Source organism: Artemia franciscana, chromosome 7 (genome assembly GCF_032884065.1).
Source record: "Artemia franciscana chromosome 7, ASM3288406v1, whole genome shotgun sequence".
NCBI lineage: Eukaryota > Metazoa > Arthropoda > Branchiopoda > Anostraca > Artemiidae > Artemia > Artemia franciscana.
In genome coordinates, this window is record NC_088869.1 from 57439084 (window position 1) to 57455175 (window position 16092).

Consider the following 16092-nt stretch of genomic DNA (forward strand, 5'->3'; position numbering starts at 1 on the left):
TGTTGTAAACCATAATCCAGATGTTTATAATCACCCCTCTTCTCTATTCTCCTGTCCCAGCCCCTTAATATTAATCATAAATTACCTACTGACTAATAGAACTAGAAGGCTGCTGCAACATCACAGAGATCTATTTAAGGGCTCATTAAAAATCTAATTTGTATATCTACTCATAGACACACCTTTAGAGTCAGAATTTAAACCAGAATCTAAATATAATATTGCTTGCATCAGAAATAAGGTTCATACCCACCCCTCTAAAGAGCAAAATACACCTTGAATTGCATATATGCAATGAATTTCTCACAAAACTTTATTTTCACAAACTGGGAAACTAAGTTGAAGAAAAGAGTGATTTATGAAAATTAAGAGCATATATACTACTTGGACCATATATTTAGACATAAGGGTGGTATTACTATTTTGCATAGGCTATAATTTACAGTACTGCATACCTAGATTGAATCTTTTATTATTGGTTATTTTTATCAGAAACACTAATCAATCAGCAGAAAGAAAGAGATATGCTACTGTAAAATATACACATAGGCCTAAATACCAGGGCACCAAGCTTTGCTTGGTAAAGTGGATTTTATACACAAACATGGTGTCCAGAATACCTTCTCTCCCAAAGAAGATACCCCTGTGGAAATGCATACCCTTTCATCCCCCTTATACTGATTCACACATGAAAAAAAATTGTTTGAGTAATTTTTCTAGATTTAATTTTTTAAGCAAAGATGCAAAGGAGAAGGAGAAACAAACTCTAGGTGTTAATTCTCCCTCTCTAATTGACATCCCTGGCAAGTGCAGAGGCTAGAAGATCTTATTTTAACCCTGGGCTGCTCATAATATATGTCATGAGTTTTTACACACAACAGAAATAAAACCAACTGCAAAATAAAAATTTCTACATCAGTAGAAAGACCTATATGAAAATAAAGAGTCCCAAGATACATTATAGAAAAGCTTATCTTGTATACAAAATCACAATTTTTGTAATCATTGTTTACTCTCTTCTTTGCCTGATTATGAGCAAAAAAAGGATTGACTCAATAATTATTATTCAAATGCCATTTTAAATTTGAATCCTTATAGGACTTGATCTCTGTTCATTTTGTCTTTTACTACCAGAAAGCCAAGCTTTTGCTTAGTATTGATTTTTGGGTAAATATTGAGCAGTTCATATAATTGACCTACAAATAAAGTGAACACACTATTGGCTGCCAGTTTTTGTTCTCTTGATAGATATAAAATTGCTTTTCTTGCAAAATCAGTTCTAAGCCTTTTTTGAACTATTGAAAACAATAATTTCTTTCAATGTTTTTGGTATAAAAAGGGTTAAAACATTGGTTTCAATCTTACTATTTTATTTGAAAATCCATTTTGAAGAAGTTATATAATCTGCAAGCATTGATTTGTCACAATTAGATTGGATAATATATTCAAAACATTTTCATTATTTTTCTATCCACCATGCTTCTTCTGTTTGCTTTAGTATTTGTTTACATATAGGTAAAACAACAGTTTTTAAGCAGCCAAACAGAAAAAGAAGAAAACAATTGTTTTGAATTTCTTTTTTCAAACTAAACTCAACCTATCAACGTTTGTGAATCATGCAACTTCTAAAAAACATATTTATAATGAAATAGTAAGTTTGAAACAAATGTTTTAACCCATGTTTATATCTAAAAAATACAGAAAGAAATTGTAGCCTAATTTTCAAGGGTCATAATAGGGCTTAAAATTGAATATGCAAAAGAAGCAATTATTATATTCAGAAGGAGTATAAAAAAGGCATCAAGGGGTATTATCACTTTATTTGTAGCCTAGTTTAATTAAATGAACTGATCAATATTTACCAATTTTTGAATTAAAATTCTTAGCAACTTTGTGAAAGTGAATAAATTGTCAAACAGTGGTCTAGGATTTATGACTATCCATCTAGGATATAGCCTATCTAGGGTGGAAAGGTAAAGGGTAACCATTACTGCAAAACTGACAGGCTAGAGACAAAGGGGAAAACATTACGCCTAACAAATTAATTTTTGTGTTTCTCTATTTATGCCCTTCTTCTATCAATCATTCACATGATTGATCTCTAAATTAGATTTTGGTTCAACTGCATAGGCTGGCCTAGGTTACTTACCAGTCGGACTTGGAGCAAATCTAACTCGCACTGTCATTTCAGACCTTCCAATATTCTTCTGATTTGTTTCATTAACGGGTGTATTTCTTGGGTGCTCTGTTACTGATCAAAGAAGACAGTCAACTTTAGATTAGTTTTTCTGAAAATTCAACCATATCTTGCTATTTTCAATTTTGCTGCGCGTAATAATTAGCGCCACCTATTAATGTTAAAGAAAAGATTGCGATGAGACTCTTTGGCAAAAAAAGTACAATATTTTGTAGTGTACTCTTAGGTCAAATTATGTAATTTATTGTCGTCTAAAAACATATAAGGAATAATTATTTATTCTTCATACGGAAATAGAAAAAACACTACAGCAACAAACAAGAAATAAAAATTGGATGATACCCTGGGTTAGCATAAATTAGTTTTTTTTCTGCGAAAATCTGAAATCGAAAAATTGAACTGTAAAATCACAAGTAAACGTGATAAAAATTATAGGGCTTATAGTCGACATTTATTAGCATTCAATTATAAGTGAAAAAATTTCAAAACAGCAAAAGTTCTTCAAAAGGAAACATAAATTGTAAATCAAACCCCTAGGAATGGATTCTGAATCTAAATTAAATGACAAAAAAGTTTCAACTGAAACTAAGGAGCCACATTAAAAATTAAAATAAACAGAAATTATTGTATTTTGAGGGTTATTTCCCATCCTAATTTATCGCTCTCAACGCTAAAAATTTAAAGTTCTTTAGAAATATTTCCCATTTAAGTTTAACGGCCTTTGTGTTTCAGGTAAGACCATTAAGCCGGTACAGTCAGTCCTAAAAATAATGAATTAACATGCATCCATGATGTTTCTTCTGGCAAAAAAATATTAAATTCCACATTTTGTAGATTAAGCTTGAAACACCTACAATAGGATTGTATGATGCACTGAACCTAATGGTGTTATTTTTTTAAGATCACTTGACTTTTGGGTTGTGTTTCTCCCCTTTTCTAAAAATCAGTCGAATATTCTCAGGTCCCTAGCTTTTAATGGGTAACAATAAACTTGTGGAATTTTATATATTTGAAATCAGCATTTATAAGAACAATTCTTTGATGTGATAATTGCTATCGGAAATCTATTTTTACGGTTCCAGTTACTATCGAGCCGAGTCATTCTTTACTTACATTTTGTTATCATGAACAGTTTGGTTAGGGTCAAACCATTTTTCCTCAACGGGGCACAGAACTTTGATGAGCATGGATTAAAATTTTTCTATAAAAGAAAAACTTCCACAAATAGATGTGCAGCGCAAATGATGTCTTACGAAATCTTTCGAGTATCCTGATTTATAAACTTCAAACATTTGTAAATAATTTATTTAATAAAAAAGACTTTAAACCTAGTTCAAACCATCAACATCTCATTTTTAAATTAATATCAAAATGTGGTTTTATCAAGGTGAGGTAGTCAAATTGGGGCACTAAGAGAGAGGAAGCATAGCCTGCCATTCTAGTTTTTAAATGAGTTTGGAGTTCCTGTCGTAAATGAATCGAGTTCGTGTCCAATTAGAGTTCGTGAAAAGTTTGATGTCCGCATCGGGGCCAGCTCACAAAATGTAGAGAGGGCAAAACGCATGCTCGAAATCTAGGGGAACAGAGACAATTTTTTGTTTTTAATGGTATTAAAAAGAAAAAAGACACTTTTAAATAAACATACCATTCCTAAAAACAAGGGACCAAAATCAGGCAAGAGAGAATAACAGCCACAAATCTTTAACTCTTAAAAATCACCATTTAAGACTTACGCAACAATGGAGGCTTTTTCGTTAACTAGAGAGGCTATGGCCATATTTCTGCCTCTTATGATGCAAAGTGACTGTTTTCTTCATTTCAGACTTCAGACAAAGTGCAATATTTCTGCTAAAAAAGGCAAGAAGTTTGGTGGGGTATGTTGAAGGGACTATGGATCTTTTTTCCTCAAATTGTATATTTTGAAATCATGGCGCGGTCTTTAGTTATACAAAGGGTAACATTTTCACTGTCTGCTCAAGAGCAGGGAATGAAAGGGGCGGAAGTATTTAGGGGGCCTTAGGTCCACTTTGGTCCTTTAATCGCAGATATTAAAAATATTGCAAGATTCCAATTCAAACTTTTTGCTTAAAACAGAGTTAGGGGTAGGAGTGATGATAAGACAATGGAGGCCTTAGTCCCTGTGGCTCCCTTATATACCATTCAAAAATCCTTGTGTAATTCAGGTTAGCAGAAACGCAGACAAGTCTAATTTTCTGTTGAGAAATCGATAGTGGGAGGTATATGGACGTTCCAAAAAGAGCTAAGTCCAAAACACGGACTAACCCTGCACAAAATCAAATAATGTCTTGGCACAGAGTAAAGATAAATAGAACCATGTCCTGAATCGGTAAAAAAAAACGAAGTTGGTCGCACTATAAAATTTCGGCAACACAATTCGACAACATAACAAGTTCTGATTCAATACAATAACAACAGAAGCTGAATGTAAAGAGTGACTCATAGCAAAAACAGGCTAAGTACAGAGTCTTTGATTGTATGAGTCAACCTAAAGCTACGAAACATTCGGTACAGAAAACATGCTTGTATTCAGCAATCAAAGGGCTTGACTACAAACTTTGGGGTCTGGTGGTAATTTGGCTAAAAGAGGGGAAGCACCTGACTAAATATTTGCGTTCCAATCAGCTTTAGACCTACAGGACAGGAATCTAACAGCCCAGGACAAGATGCTACCAGGTTCGAAATGCTTTCGATCAACCCCGACTAAGAAGCAGCACCGATCTTGTAAAACTTCGGATCAGACAAAACCAAAAAGACCTCCTCAATTAGCGTAATATGAAAGGAGTTATCAAATATTAAAAGTGTGCTTGGTCAGCCCAGAACGTTTTTGTTCAGAACAGCTGTCCAAGTCAAAAAGAGTTACTTCACGGGGCATATTTTCAATCAACCTAAACCTAAAGTAGTTACCGAGCTTGTAATACTTTTGATCAGTCAAGACTATAAGGACTCACCAAAATTGGAATGCTTTTCATCAGCCCAAACTAAAAGGAGCTGCTAGTCCTGGAGCAACTTCCAACAAACAAGACCAAAAGGGGTTACCAGACTCAGAATATTTTCAATCAGTCAGATCAAGATTGAAAGCTAATGGAACCTGCTCCAGGTTTGTCAACCCAGACCAAAAGCTGTTATGAGAAAAATTGTGGATAATTTTGATGTTGGAACTAAAAAAAAATCCAATCAACTTGACACTTCTAGAAAATGCTTCCTGTCACAAAAGGCACTCCATGCAGAGGTAGTTTTTTCCAAAATATATTAATGCACAGAATAATTTCCTTATGTTTGAGCAGCTCACGGGTTGAGGGGTCTTCAGCTTAGACCTGGGAATTCCTTTTACAGTAAGTTAGGCCAAAAGTGAAAATGTAACTCTTGGTTTTAAAAGGGTGGAGGGGTGTTAGCCATGCTCATGTATACTATTTTTTATCAACTATTAGTTTGACTTCGCTATAAGTTTTAATTTCTGCTTATTATAGGTTTTATTTGATCATTCAAAGTATCTATTTCTCTTTTAGGTTTTGCTAATTTTATTGATTTATTTCTACTTGTTTCAGCTTTTACTTTCGGTCTTTAATTTTCTTTTCAAAACATTTTTAAGAAGCATTTTGTTTCGTCAATCAGTACAAAGGTTTATAGTTAGTGCATTATGACTTAAGTTCAGTAACATACTCCTGGGTTTTGATTGGAATTGTAAACAACTTCTTAGAAACTGTCATGACATAACGTTACTATGTCTAATTTTTTGAAATGCACATGTTGCAATTCTACCATTCCTTCTCCTCTAATTATTTCTTTCTTATCCACTGTTTGTACAGAAAGTATGAAGCATTTACCCTTCTCTATCTTATATTTTAAGCAATAGAACTTATTTCTAGCAGATAAATGCAGCAAAAAAATATTTGATATAAGGTTCAGAATACCCTTGCAAGATTTATAAATTTTCTTCTTGACATGAGATTCAACAATAATCGCGGAATAGAAATTTCAATTATTTAAACTTAGGAGCATTCATTCTTTTAGAATCTAACCACGAAATATGGCACCCTGAACTAAACTCTAGTATGTGTGCCAATTGCTACTCAACTTTTTAATTTAGCTCACTGCAGTGTGTGCATTGCTCAGTATTGGTTACAGAATTTTCAAATATGCTAAGGAATGGGATCAGAACAGTTTCCACGAGGAGGTGGTAGAAATTTTCTTTTTTAACCAAAATCATCCTAATTGTCTTAAGGAGCAAGGGGGAGTCTTTCTAATAGTCTTTCTCTTTCGATTTTTTTTTTACTTCAGGGAAGATAGTTTTTTATTGTTCTACTTATGTAGGTGCGTTAATAAGAAATTTCCAACCAAAATGATTTGCTCCCATACATGTATTTGACAAGACAATGTGAGTCATAGCGTGACTCATTGATGCCAAAGTAGATCATATTTAAGTTTAGTGTGTTGCCCGTGTCAGTCTTGTTTTTCCTTGTCACTGCTCTTGCAACGTTCACATTTAATTTATATGAAAAAAATCTGGATCAAAAGCGGTGGTGATCTATGGATCCATCGAAAATAAAATCATTCCCCCTCCCACAACTTTCTAGGAAGTGTAATATTTTGACTTTGACTTTATTGAATAAGAAGTGCCCAAATAAGAAGACAACTCCAGGGGCTGATCAATATTTCAAAGCATGTGAGCAAGTCAAAAAATGATAATGAAGACCATCCTGGGCAACGAGAATCGAAATTCCAAGATAATTAAAATGGCGAACACGTTTAAGTTCAACATTATTCAAAAAAGTAGAAAAAGAACTGCTTTGAACTGTGCTTATACGTGAACACAACACATGTTGACATTTTTTTCATTAAGAACTAGAAGATTCATACTATACCGATCAGATGCAGCTGAAAGTGTCACATTAAGGTTTAAAATTAGTCTATAAAGATAAGAATGGAATCCGAAAAGTACTAAGTCATCAGCAAACATAATAATTTTGGATAGCGTTAAAACTTCAGGAAAACCATTTGTAAGAAAAAGGAAGGAAGTAGGTCCCAAGAGAGAGCTTTGAGGAACACCACATGATATCGGAAAACAATTAGACCAAATAGCACTTCGATGATAAAAGCATTCTAGTTTCCTACAAGACAAATACGATTAGAAAACTTCGAGAACTTGATGAAAATTCATTTTTTTTTATTTAATAAGAAGCAGACGATGATTGACAGCATCAAATGCCTTGGCAATATCAAGAAGAATCGCCAAGGCACTCTGACCATCATCAAGGGTGCCTTGCACTGCCAAATCAGTTGAACTGCCCTTAAAAATCCATATTAAGATGTATGCAAGATTTTATCATGCAAAAGAAAGTATGAAGTTGCCTATTTGCAATTTCTTCAAAAATTTTGCTAAAAATAGAAAGGAGAGATATCCCTTTATAATTTAAAGGGCTAGTGGGGCTCCCGCTTTTATATAAGCAATATCATTTGTTTTTTTAAGCAAATCAGGGAATATTGCATTGACTAAAGATAAATAAAAATATGCGCAAGGAGAGACGAAATATTTAGATAAATAAATCCAAAATAATCTGTAACAGAACTAATTTTAAGTTTCAAAATAGTTTTCTTCACATCCTGATGAGTAATTTCGAAGAAAGAAAATAATGTCTCAAAAGGGACAAAATCATCAGGATCGGGGCACTAACTTGACTTTACACTGGATACCAGCTTAGATCCTGTAGTGGTAAAATAATTATTAAAAGCATTGATAATTATTTTACGGTCTGAAATATTCCCCCCCCCCTAACTTCAAGACAATCAAAACTATTACTTGAAAATGTTTTGGGTCGAATCTTTGGATTAATAAGGTTCCATGTTTTTATCTTATCATATTTATATTGATCGAACTTTATAGTATTTACGCTTAACAGACCTTATAATAGATTTCAATTTATTTCTATATGAACGATGATCTTGAAACGAATCCTCTGTTTTCACTAATAAATATGTTTTATACTTTTTATTTTTAACTCTAATTGATGAAACAATCCCATCAGAAATCCAATCAATGGGTCATATTTCTGTAAATAATTCTTGTATGCGATTCGACACGAAGTAAACAAGTTTGTCAAGTGTCATTTGACTAAAAAAACAAAAGTCTTCAGTCACATTATCTGATCTAAAAACAGAACACTAATCATGATTATCAATGAGTTACGTAAAGAACGAAAATTAATCACTTTTATCTGTCTATCTTTGTTCTTTCCTGAAGGGTTTTGCAGATCAGGAGAATTTTGGGCAAAATCAAAAATAGCACTAATTTGGTAGTGGTCGGATATGTCAGACAATATCACAGACGATTTTACTGCCCTGAGTAAATTGATAGAGAAAAATATATTTTCCAACAGGGTAGCAGTGGTTGTTGTAACTCTAGTAGGCAGAGAAATGCAAGGTAGAAAAACAGATGAAAGAATATTTTGAAGAATTTCTCTGTTATTATTAGCATCCGGTCGAAATTGAAACCACCCAACATAAGAACTGTTTTTTTTTCGCTGTGTCAACTTAAGAAGGAGGTCTGTAAAAAAAAAAAAAAATATAAGCATTCAGAGTAACCTCAAAGAACAAGGTCTCGTATATACTTTCTCCCCAGACAGACATATCACTCATCACGATAGAAGACCAACTATTTCGAACCTAAATTGCTAAGCCACCTTTCTCACTGACTTTCCTACTACGGAAAAAACGCTTCAGTTGGGGATATCCAGCATGGAAGCAGAAATATTATCCGATACAAAGGTTTTACAAAAAGCAACAACGTCACGTTGACTCGAAGCTACTAAGAACTTGAGTTTGCTATTAGTACTTTGTAAACCTTGGCCATTTAAGTGTAGTACACTTGAAGGAAGATTTAACTGGCCAATAGAATTGGGCAGCTGGTTTCTTTTCGTTGACAAATCACAATCCGGCAAATCTTTTACACATGCTAGGCAACCATCATTGTCAATCGTGGTATTTAAAATGGTATCTAGTTTCAATTTACAATGTAAAAATCCTTGATAATCGTTCACAATAATATTTATTCAGAAAATACAAATGACAATGTTTTATATACCCAACAAAGCAAAACTGATGCGCCGGATTTTGGTGACAAAAATGTCAAATATAAAATGGCATACACTTCAAAAGAACTTGGTGCTTTCCTGAATGGTGTTGGATGTGGAAAAGTATTATTTTTTGATTATTTTTAATTGAATGTGAATTTTACGATACGATAATAATACTTTTGTGAAGCGCTTTATCGGATAATAAACTAAATATAAAAAAAGATATTAACTAATGCACTCTTTTACGAAATAACACATGAGCGTGAACAAACGAATCAAAGATAGAGCTCGAGTTTGGGGCAGAACAACAGACTGAAGATAAATAATATGCCTTTTCTGTGGGGAAAATATTATATGCTAATTCTGGCGTATTCTTTAAAGGATATCTCTTAATTTGACGTCATCAAGAAACGCAAGAAAATTCAAAACAATTTTGCATGATATATTAGAGTAAAAGATGTCCATCTTAATTTAGAATTTAGGCTTTGTATTTTCGATTAAAGAAATAATAACATAAGTATAAAAAGATGAGGTAAAATTTACAGCCTTGCAGCTTTCGAGAAATAGACATGCTATAACAAAAAGGAGGCATTAGCCTATTAGATTGCCAATTTTATGATCTAATTTTGGTAAATATTTTCATTCCCCTAACTCAACTACTTTCCAAGATAGCAAAAACAGTAAAGACTGGTTTAGTGACTTCTTGCTATCTTGGAAAGGGGTTAGGCTAGGAAAATGAAACACAGGGATGAGTCTACAAGTTAAAGTATGTCCCGGGAAGGTATCTTAAAAAACCTACCTCTAACCTTTCCCCCTCTTGAGGGTCCTGACCTTTGATAACCTTTAAAATATGTGTGTTTTAAAATTGAAACCTTGCAAAATAGATCTTCTGCTTGAGTAAAGTAGGCTACAACATAATTGTTTTCAGCTTCACAACTTTGCTCAATCCCAATTGATAAGGTTTTAAAGGTATACAAAAAGGCCAATATTTCCTACATTTTGAAAAATATTGACATGGCTCAGAATTCTACTCAAATAACAGGTATTGCATTTTCAGAACTAAAGGCAAAGAAAAAGCAACAGGTAACTGAAAATTAAGGTAAAATGCTGTTTTGTTAAAATTTCAATAGGTATAGTACCTGTCATGTAGGCAAATTTCAGGGCCCTCTAGAGAGAGAAGGAGTGGGGGTGAATACTTTAAAATACCTCCCTAGGATATACTTTAGCCTCTAGACCCATCCCCAAAAGTTTCATTTTCCTAACCTAACCCCTTTCCAAGATAGGAAGAAGTCACTAAACTAGAATTTTACTGCCAAAACCCCTGGATTTGAATTTTAACTATCATTTTCTGGTAAATTTATAGCAAACAGTATTACTAGCTTTTGTATAAAGTGGATTTACCACTTGATGCCTTTTTTTATGCTCTTTACAAATATAATAATTGCTTCTACCAGAAATTGAGATTTAGGCACTTTTTGACCTCTTAAAAATGACCTAAATATGGGGTATAAAAAAGGCTAAGAAAATTGGCCTCAAACCTTAAATACCTATAACTTACTGTTTCATTATAAATCCATTTTTTTAATGTTATATAATCCACAAGCACTGATTTTCCAATATTAATTTGGATAAATTAATTTTTCCAATGTTATGATGTTTTCTTCTTCATTGACATCAGATTTTAAATAAAGGCATATGTTTTTGGTCAAAAATATGAAAGCCGGCTATTACAAACACCTGTTATACTGTTTGCAATAAATTTACCTATATTAAATACAGCAATGGTTTGTTTACATATTTAATATATGCTATGCTTTACCACCACCACCCCCCCCCTGATGTGCGAATATATAACCCAAGCTTGTTTCTAAACTATTAAAGATTTGCAATTTCAAATATCCTATTATTTTGTAAAAAATGACTGAAAATGCATGCTTTAATTGAAATTTTGGCAACAAGGAAGAAGAAAATGCCATAACATTGATAAAATTTATTTAGCCAATTTAAATGTGGATAATGTAACATTAGAGAAATGGCTTTATAATGAAATTGTAAGTTTAAGACCAATGTTTTAAGCCTTTTTTATACCCCATAGTTAGGTCATTTTTAAGAGGTCAAAAAGTGCTTAAATCTGAATTTCCAGTAGAAGCAATTATTATACTTGTAAAGAGCATAAAAAAAGGCATTGAGTGGTATATTCACTTTATAAAAAAGCAAGTAATATTGTTTGCTATAAATTTACCCATTTTCTTGCTCTTTCCAAATATACTAATTGCTTCTATTGCAACTTCTATGTTGATCCCTTAAAGGGTGACTTATTTTGGTCACCACTGTTTCAAATATCTTCCCATGAGGTCATTAAGACTATAGATTCATTCTTGAGAGTTTCATACATATAACTTACTACTTTTTAAGATAGCAAAAAGCCTCTAAACTAGAATTTACCCATTTTATCCTCTTCCCAAATATTTTAATTGCTTCTATTGCAGACTCAATTTTGATCCCTTAAAGAGTGACTTTTTTTTATCATCAAACAGAAATATAATTAATAATATAAGTATGCCAAAAAATAGTTAAATACATAGCATTTCTTTTGTTGTTGTTGTTGTTTGAGGTTTGAAATGTTTGACCAATAGGTCATATGTGTTTGTATCACTCAGTTGTTCTGTGCCTTCTATAGTCACTAGCTTGCTTCCTTTTGTTTATAGGCTAAATCAGTTATTCAAAAGCAATATTTTCCAAAGGCATTGCTTTATAACAGTATCATCCTTTAAATTTGTGAATTTGTAAATATCATTTTGAAGCTGAAATAGTATTTTATATCTGTATACATTTGTCATCTGTTTGACATTTATCTTGATTCCTGAGCAATAGAACCATTAGAGTAGCAAACAGAGAAAGTAAGCTAAGAATTACAGATTACTTTCTAAAATTAAAATGCTGTTCCACCTATTATCCTCAAATAGAAAAGGTAATAACTTTGATCTAGATTTTTAACTAGCAGATATCATGCATTTGCTGAAAGTTTCTTCTGCTTCTGCAGTGCTTTGTACAATCATTCATGCTGGGACCCAAAAGAAAGGATAGAGTCAAGATGATGAGTTGCAAAAAGCTAAACACCACCATAAGCTTTGGTTAAGAATTCGGGTTGACTGTGATCCCCCCAGGACTGGATATATTTTTTGTATTGTTAAGTCTACTAAGGTTGAATATAGGAAGGCTATCCACCAATGGAAGCAGAGGCAAGTTTCTAGCTTATCAAATGATATCCATAATAATCCCCAACAGCTTTGGAAATATGTATCTAAATTTATTTCTTTGCCTTCTTCACAACCTAATCCAATTAATATATTGTCATGGGAAAAATATGTTTCTTCTTTACTTTTACTTTCTTCTTCTTTTACTTTCTGATGACCCCCACCATTGGATATTAGGTTTCAAGAAATCCTAGAAAACTATCTTTCGAAACTTGACCACACTTGTAATCTGGTTACAATCACTCCATCACGAATTGAGGCTCTGATTCAGTTTTTGAAGAGTAGAAAAGCACCAAGGTCTGATGGTCTTCAGCCCAAACATTTGATTCATGGAACCCCTAAACTATTTGAACACCTTGCAATATTGTTTCAGGCATTGGTTGCTCAACAGTATGTACTGGATGCATTGTGTGAAGGTATAGTAACGTGTGTTCCAAAGAAAAATAAAGATCCAAAATCTTGTGATTCATATAGACCAATTACAGTATGCTCAGTTTTAGGAAAACTATTTGAAAAGGTATTATATAGAGAAATTAGTCATAAGTGTGACCACAGGGACCAACAGTTTGGGTTTCCTGAAGGTCTTGGCATCCAAAATGCCCATGCAGCTTTTCTTGCAATTTTTGAATGTCATAAGCATTCAAAAAGGAATCTTTACGTTTGTGCTATTGACATATCTAAAGCCTTTGAAAAGATTCTACATTCCCAAGGGATTTTATCTCTACTAAGAAGTGGTGTGGATCCTTTCATTTGTGCATGTCTGTGGAAATGGTATTGAAAAGCTTCAATTCGAGTGCGAGTAGGAGGCCATGTGAGTAACCATATTAATTTTTGTCATGGAGTAAAACAAGGTTCAGTGCTAAGACCTGTGATTTTTAATAATGCTATTCGTTTGGCTACTCGCCATTTACCGCCATATCTAATTGAGCCATATGTAGATGCTAGTCATTTGTCATATGTGGATGATATTCTTCTTCTGTCTGATGACCTCCAAGGATTACAGAAGGCTGTAGATAGTGTTTGCACTGCCTTGAACAGAATCGGACTTTCAGTTGCTACTTCTAAAACAGAATTTCTTGTTTTCAGTTTGGGTTCCCAACAATCCCCAGATGCGGCTATTTCAAGTTAGCCCTATGGCTTTATTTGCATCTTCTTCACTCAAGTATCTTGGTCTCCCATTTGGGAGCTCTATTAAAGCTACTAGAACACTTATTATAAATTTGCTGAAGGAGAAACTGAGAAAATCCAATTAGTTGCTTGCTAGGGTGAAAGGCCAATTTGATAAATGAACACTGGGTTGGCTATATAATTCATTCTTTGCTCTGCATGTATTTTTCCTAATACCAGTGTGGCGATTATTTTCTCAATGTGAGCGTAAACAGATCTGTTCAGAATTTTTTTCGGTTTTGCAAATATTTCCTATGTATACCCATTTGGATACGAAACAGTTACATTTCTAGGCGCTATGGAGTGTTTGAAATATGTGAAAAAATGGATATCCTTGCCACCAAATTCCGAGAGCGTTGCAACAGAATTGTTGATTTTCCTCTTGCGTGCATTCTGAACTAAATACATATAAGTAGTGTTCAACCTATAGTTCATGTTTATCTCTTTTTGTGTTGTTACATGAGTGTTTTTTTTTCTGTTCTTTTTTCTTTTTTCTCATTAACTCCTCTATGATACACAAGGGTGTCAATAAATTATTATTATTATTGCTTTTATTCTACAAAAATGACAGGAAAACAGACCTTTGTGTACAGATATCCAGAGAACACCTGTAATTTTAGAATTAGATTTATAAGGTGTTAAGTTTATTAGATTAGGTTATATAAAATATGTAATGAAAACAATTATATGGAAATTAGATAAAAATATGTATTAAGTAGCATAGTGTTTACTGGTGCTCTTTCTATTACTATTACTATTAACAACTCAATGCAGCAACAAGCTGCCAGAGGCCAACAAAGCTATACATGCCCCTCCTCTATCCCAATCTATTCATAGACATATACTCTACTTACTTTGCAATACAAGTATGTGAACTTAACAGTGCCATTCTTGTTTCTGGAAACCATTTTATGGGTTTTCTGTTTTTAAAGAAGTTTAAGTGCTCTGCACCTCCTCAATATCACTATTTTGAGCCCACAGTTGCACCTGAAGAAGATATTTACAAAGAAATTAGAGTGAAGCCCTGATTTCTTTTTTCTAATTTGAGCAAAAGGTGCCTTCTTTTTTTGCATAAATGACTAAAATGATTGTTTTTCCAGCGACTTCATAAAAGATATTCATCTTTAATGGGAGTTTATAAAGCAGCTGATCAAGAGAGAAGGAATGATCTTAAAGTAATAACTGCAGGAGCTGCAAGTGGATTTATAACAAGATTTATTTGCCAGCCTTTAGATGTCTTGAAGATCAGGTTCCAAGTATTCAGTTAACATTCCTTGCCACCCAATGCATGAACACTGCTGGTTTGGTAGTCAGTAATTCAGCTCTCAGACAAACCACAGCTATGCTAATGGATATAGAATTTAGTTATGGTAAAACTGTCTCCCTCCCCCTCCCAAATTTTGCTCTTAAGAACCAATTCCAAAAAACGATTGAAAGAAACTTGCCTAAAAATTCATTATGTTTGTCTTTTTATTTACAAACTCCCCCCTCCCACAACCTGGAAGTCTTCTGATGTGCAAATAACAGTTTAATAGGGAATCCTTGTATTAGTTAGTGAAAGCAATGACAAAACTCTGGATATTTCGGTCACATATCATAGGCAGCACAATAGAGCTGCCTAAGTAAAGACTCGTGTGGGCACAATTTATTAATTTTTTTTTTTAATTTATTTATTCATTTTTTTTAGACCACGGTACTTCATATTGAAGGAAATGTCATAGAAACTTCAAAGAGAGCTCATTTGATAGGACACTGAAAGGGCTAGTGCCCTTTTTAATATTTGAAACTGATCAGGCAACTAACCACCCTCCTACATCCATGATTTCTTCAAACATATCCAATAAAAATTTTTAGATAGCCATTTTGTTCAGCATAGTTAAAATGTCTGTAAATTATGTCTTTCAGGATGACCCCCCCCAAAGCTCTCAGGGCAAGGAATGTAACCTATATCCTGGGGCACATAAGGTTTTTACAGAAAGGGTGGTTGTAGGAAATTAGGAGGGGGCTAATTGGATTGGTAATCAGAATTTTTAGTGTCTCTTTTAAGATTTGAAGTGATCAGAGTATGAATCAACCCCCCTTACCCCACATACCTTGTATTTCCCCCAATGCATCTGATAGAAATTTTGAGATGGTCATTTGTTGTCATAGAAACTTTGAAAAGGGTTCATTCAATTGGAAATTGAAAGGGCTAGTGCCCTTTTTAATAGTCAAAAGTGTTTTTAGGGCAACTACCACCCCACCCTTTCCCCAAACACATCCAGTCAAAATTGTGAGATAGCCATTTTGTTCAACATTGTTGAAAGGTCTAGAAATTATATCTTTGAGAATGAAAATCCCCCCACAGCCCTCAGAGCAAGGGTTTTAAGTTATGCCCTGG

General features: G+C 33.5%; 2 protein-coding genes across 7 annotated transcripts in view; one reads left to right on the plus strand and one right to left on the minus strand.

Annotated features, from left to right (window-relative positions):
* Positions 1 to 2324, minus strand: part of LOC136029517 (nondiscriminating glutamyl-tRNA synthetase EARS2, mitochondrial-like) — a 39669-nt gene extending 37345 nt beyond the window's left edge. Inside the window, exon 1 of the mRNA XM_065707965.1 lies at positions 2150 to 2324. Within this exon, the coding sequence (XP_065564037.1) occupies positions 2150 to 2186 (37 nt within the window). The 5' untranslated portion in view covers positions 2187 to 2324. The remainder of the gene's footprint in view (positions 1 to 2149) is intronic.
* A 7290-nt stretch (positions 2325 to 9614) lies between these two features.
* The window catches only part of LOC136029518 (mitochondrial thiamine pyrophosphate carrier-like), a 35105-nt gene continuing 28627 nt past the window's right edge, over positions 9615 to 16092 (plus strand). The window contains exons 1-2 of one of the 6 annotated variants that reach the window (XM_065707966.1): positions 9615 to 9738; positions 14813 to 14968. In XM_065707966.1, the coding sequence (XP_065564038.1) occupies positions 14840 to 14968 (129 nt within the window). In that variant the 5' untranslated portion in view covers positions 9615 to 9738; positions 14813 to 14839. Of the gene's footprint in view, positions 9739 to 9801; positions 9821 to 9898; positions 9918 to 14812; positions 15083 to 16092 lie in introns of those variants that run through there. The other 5 variants (XM_065707968.1, XM_065707967.1, XM_065707971.1 and 2 more) reach the window with 5 other exon arrangements.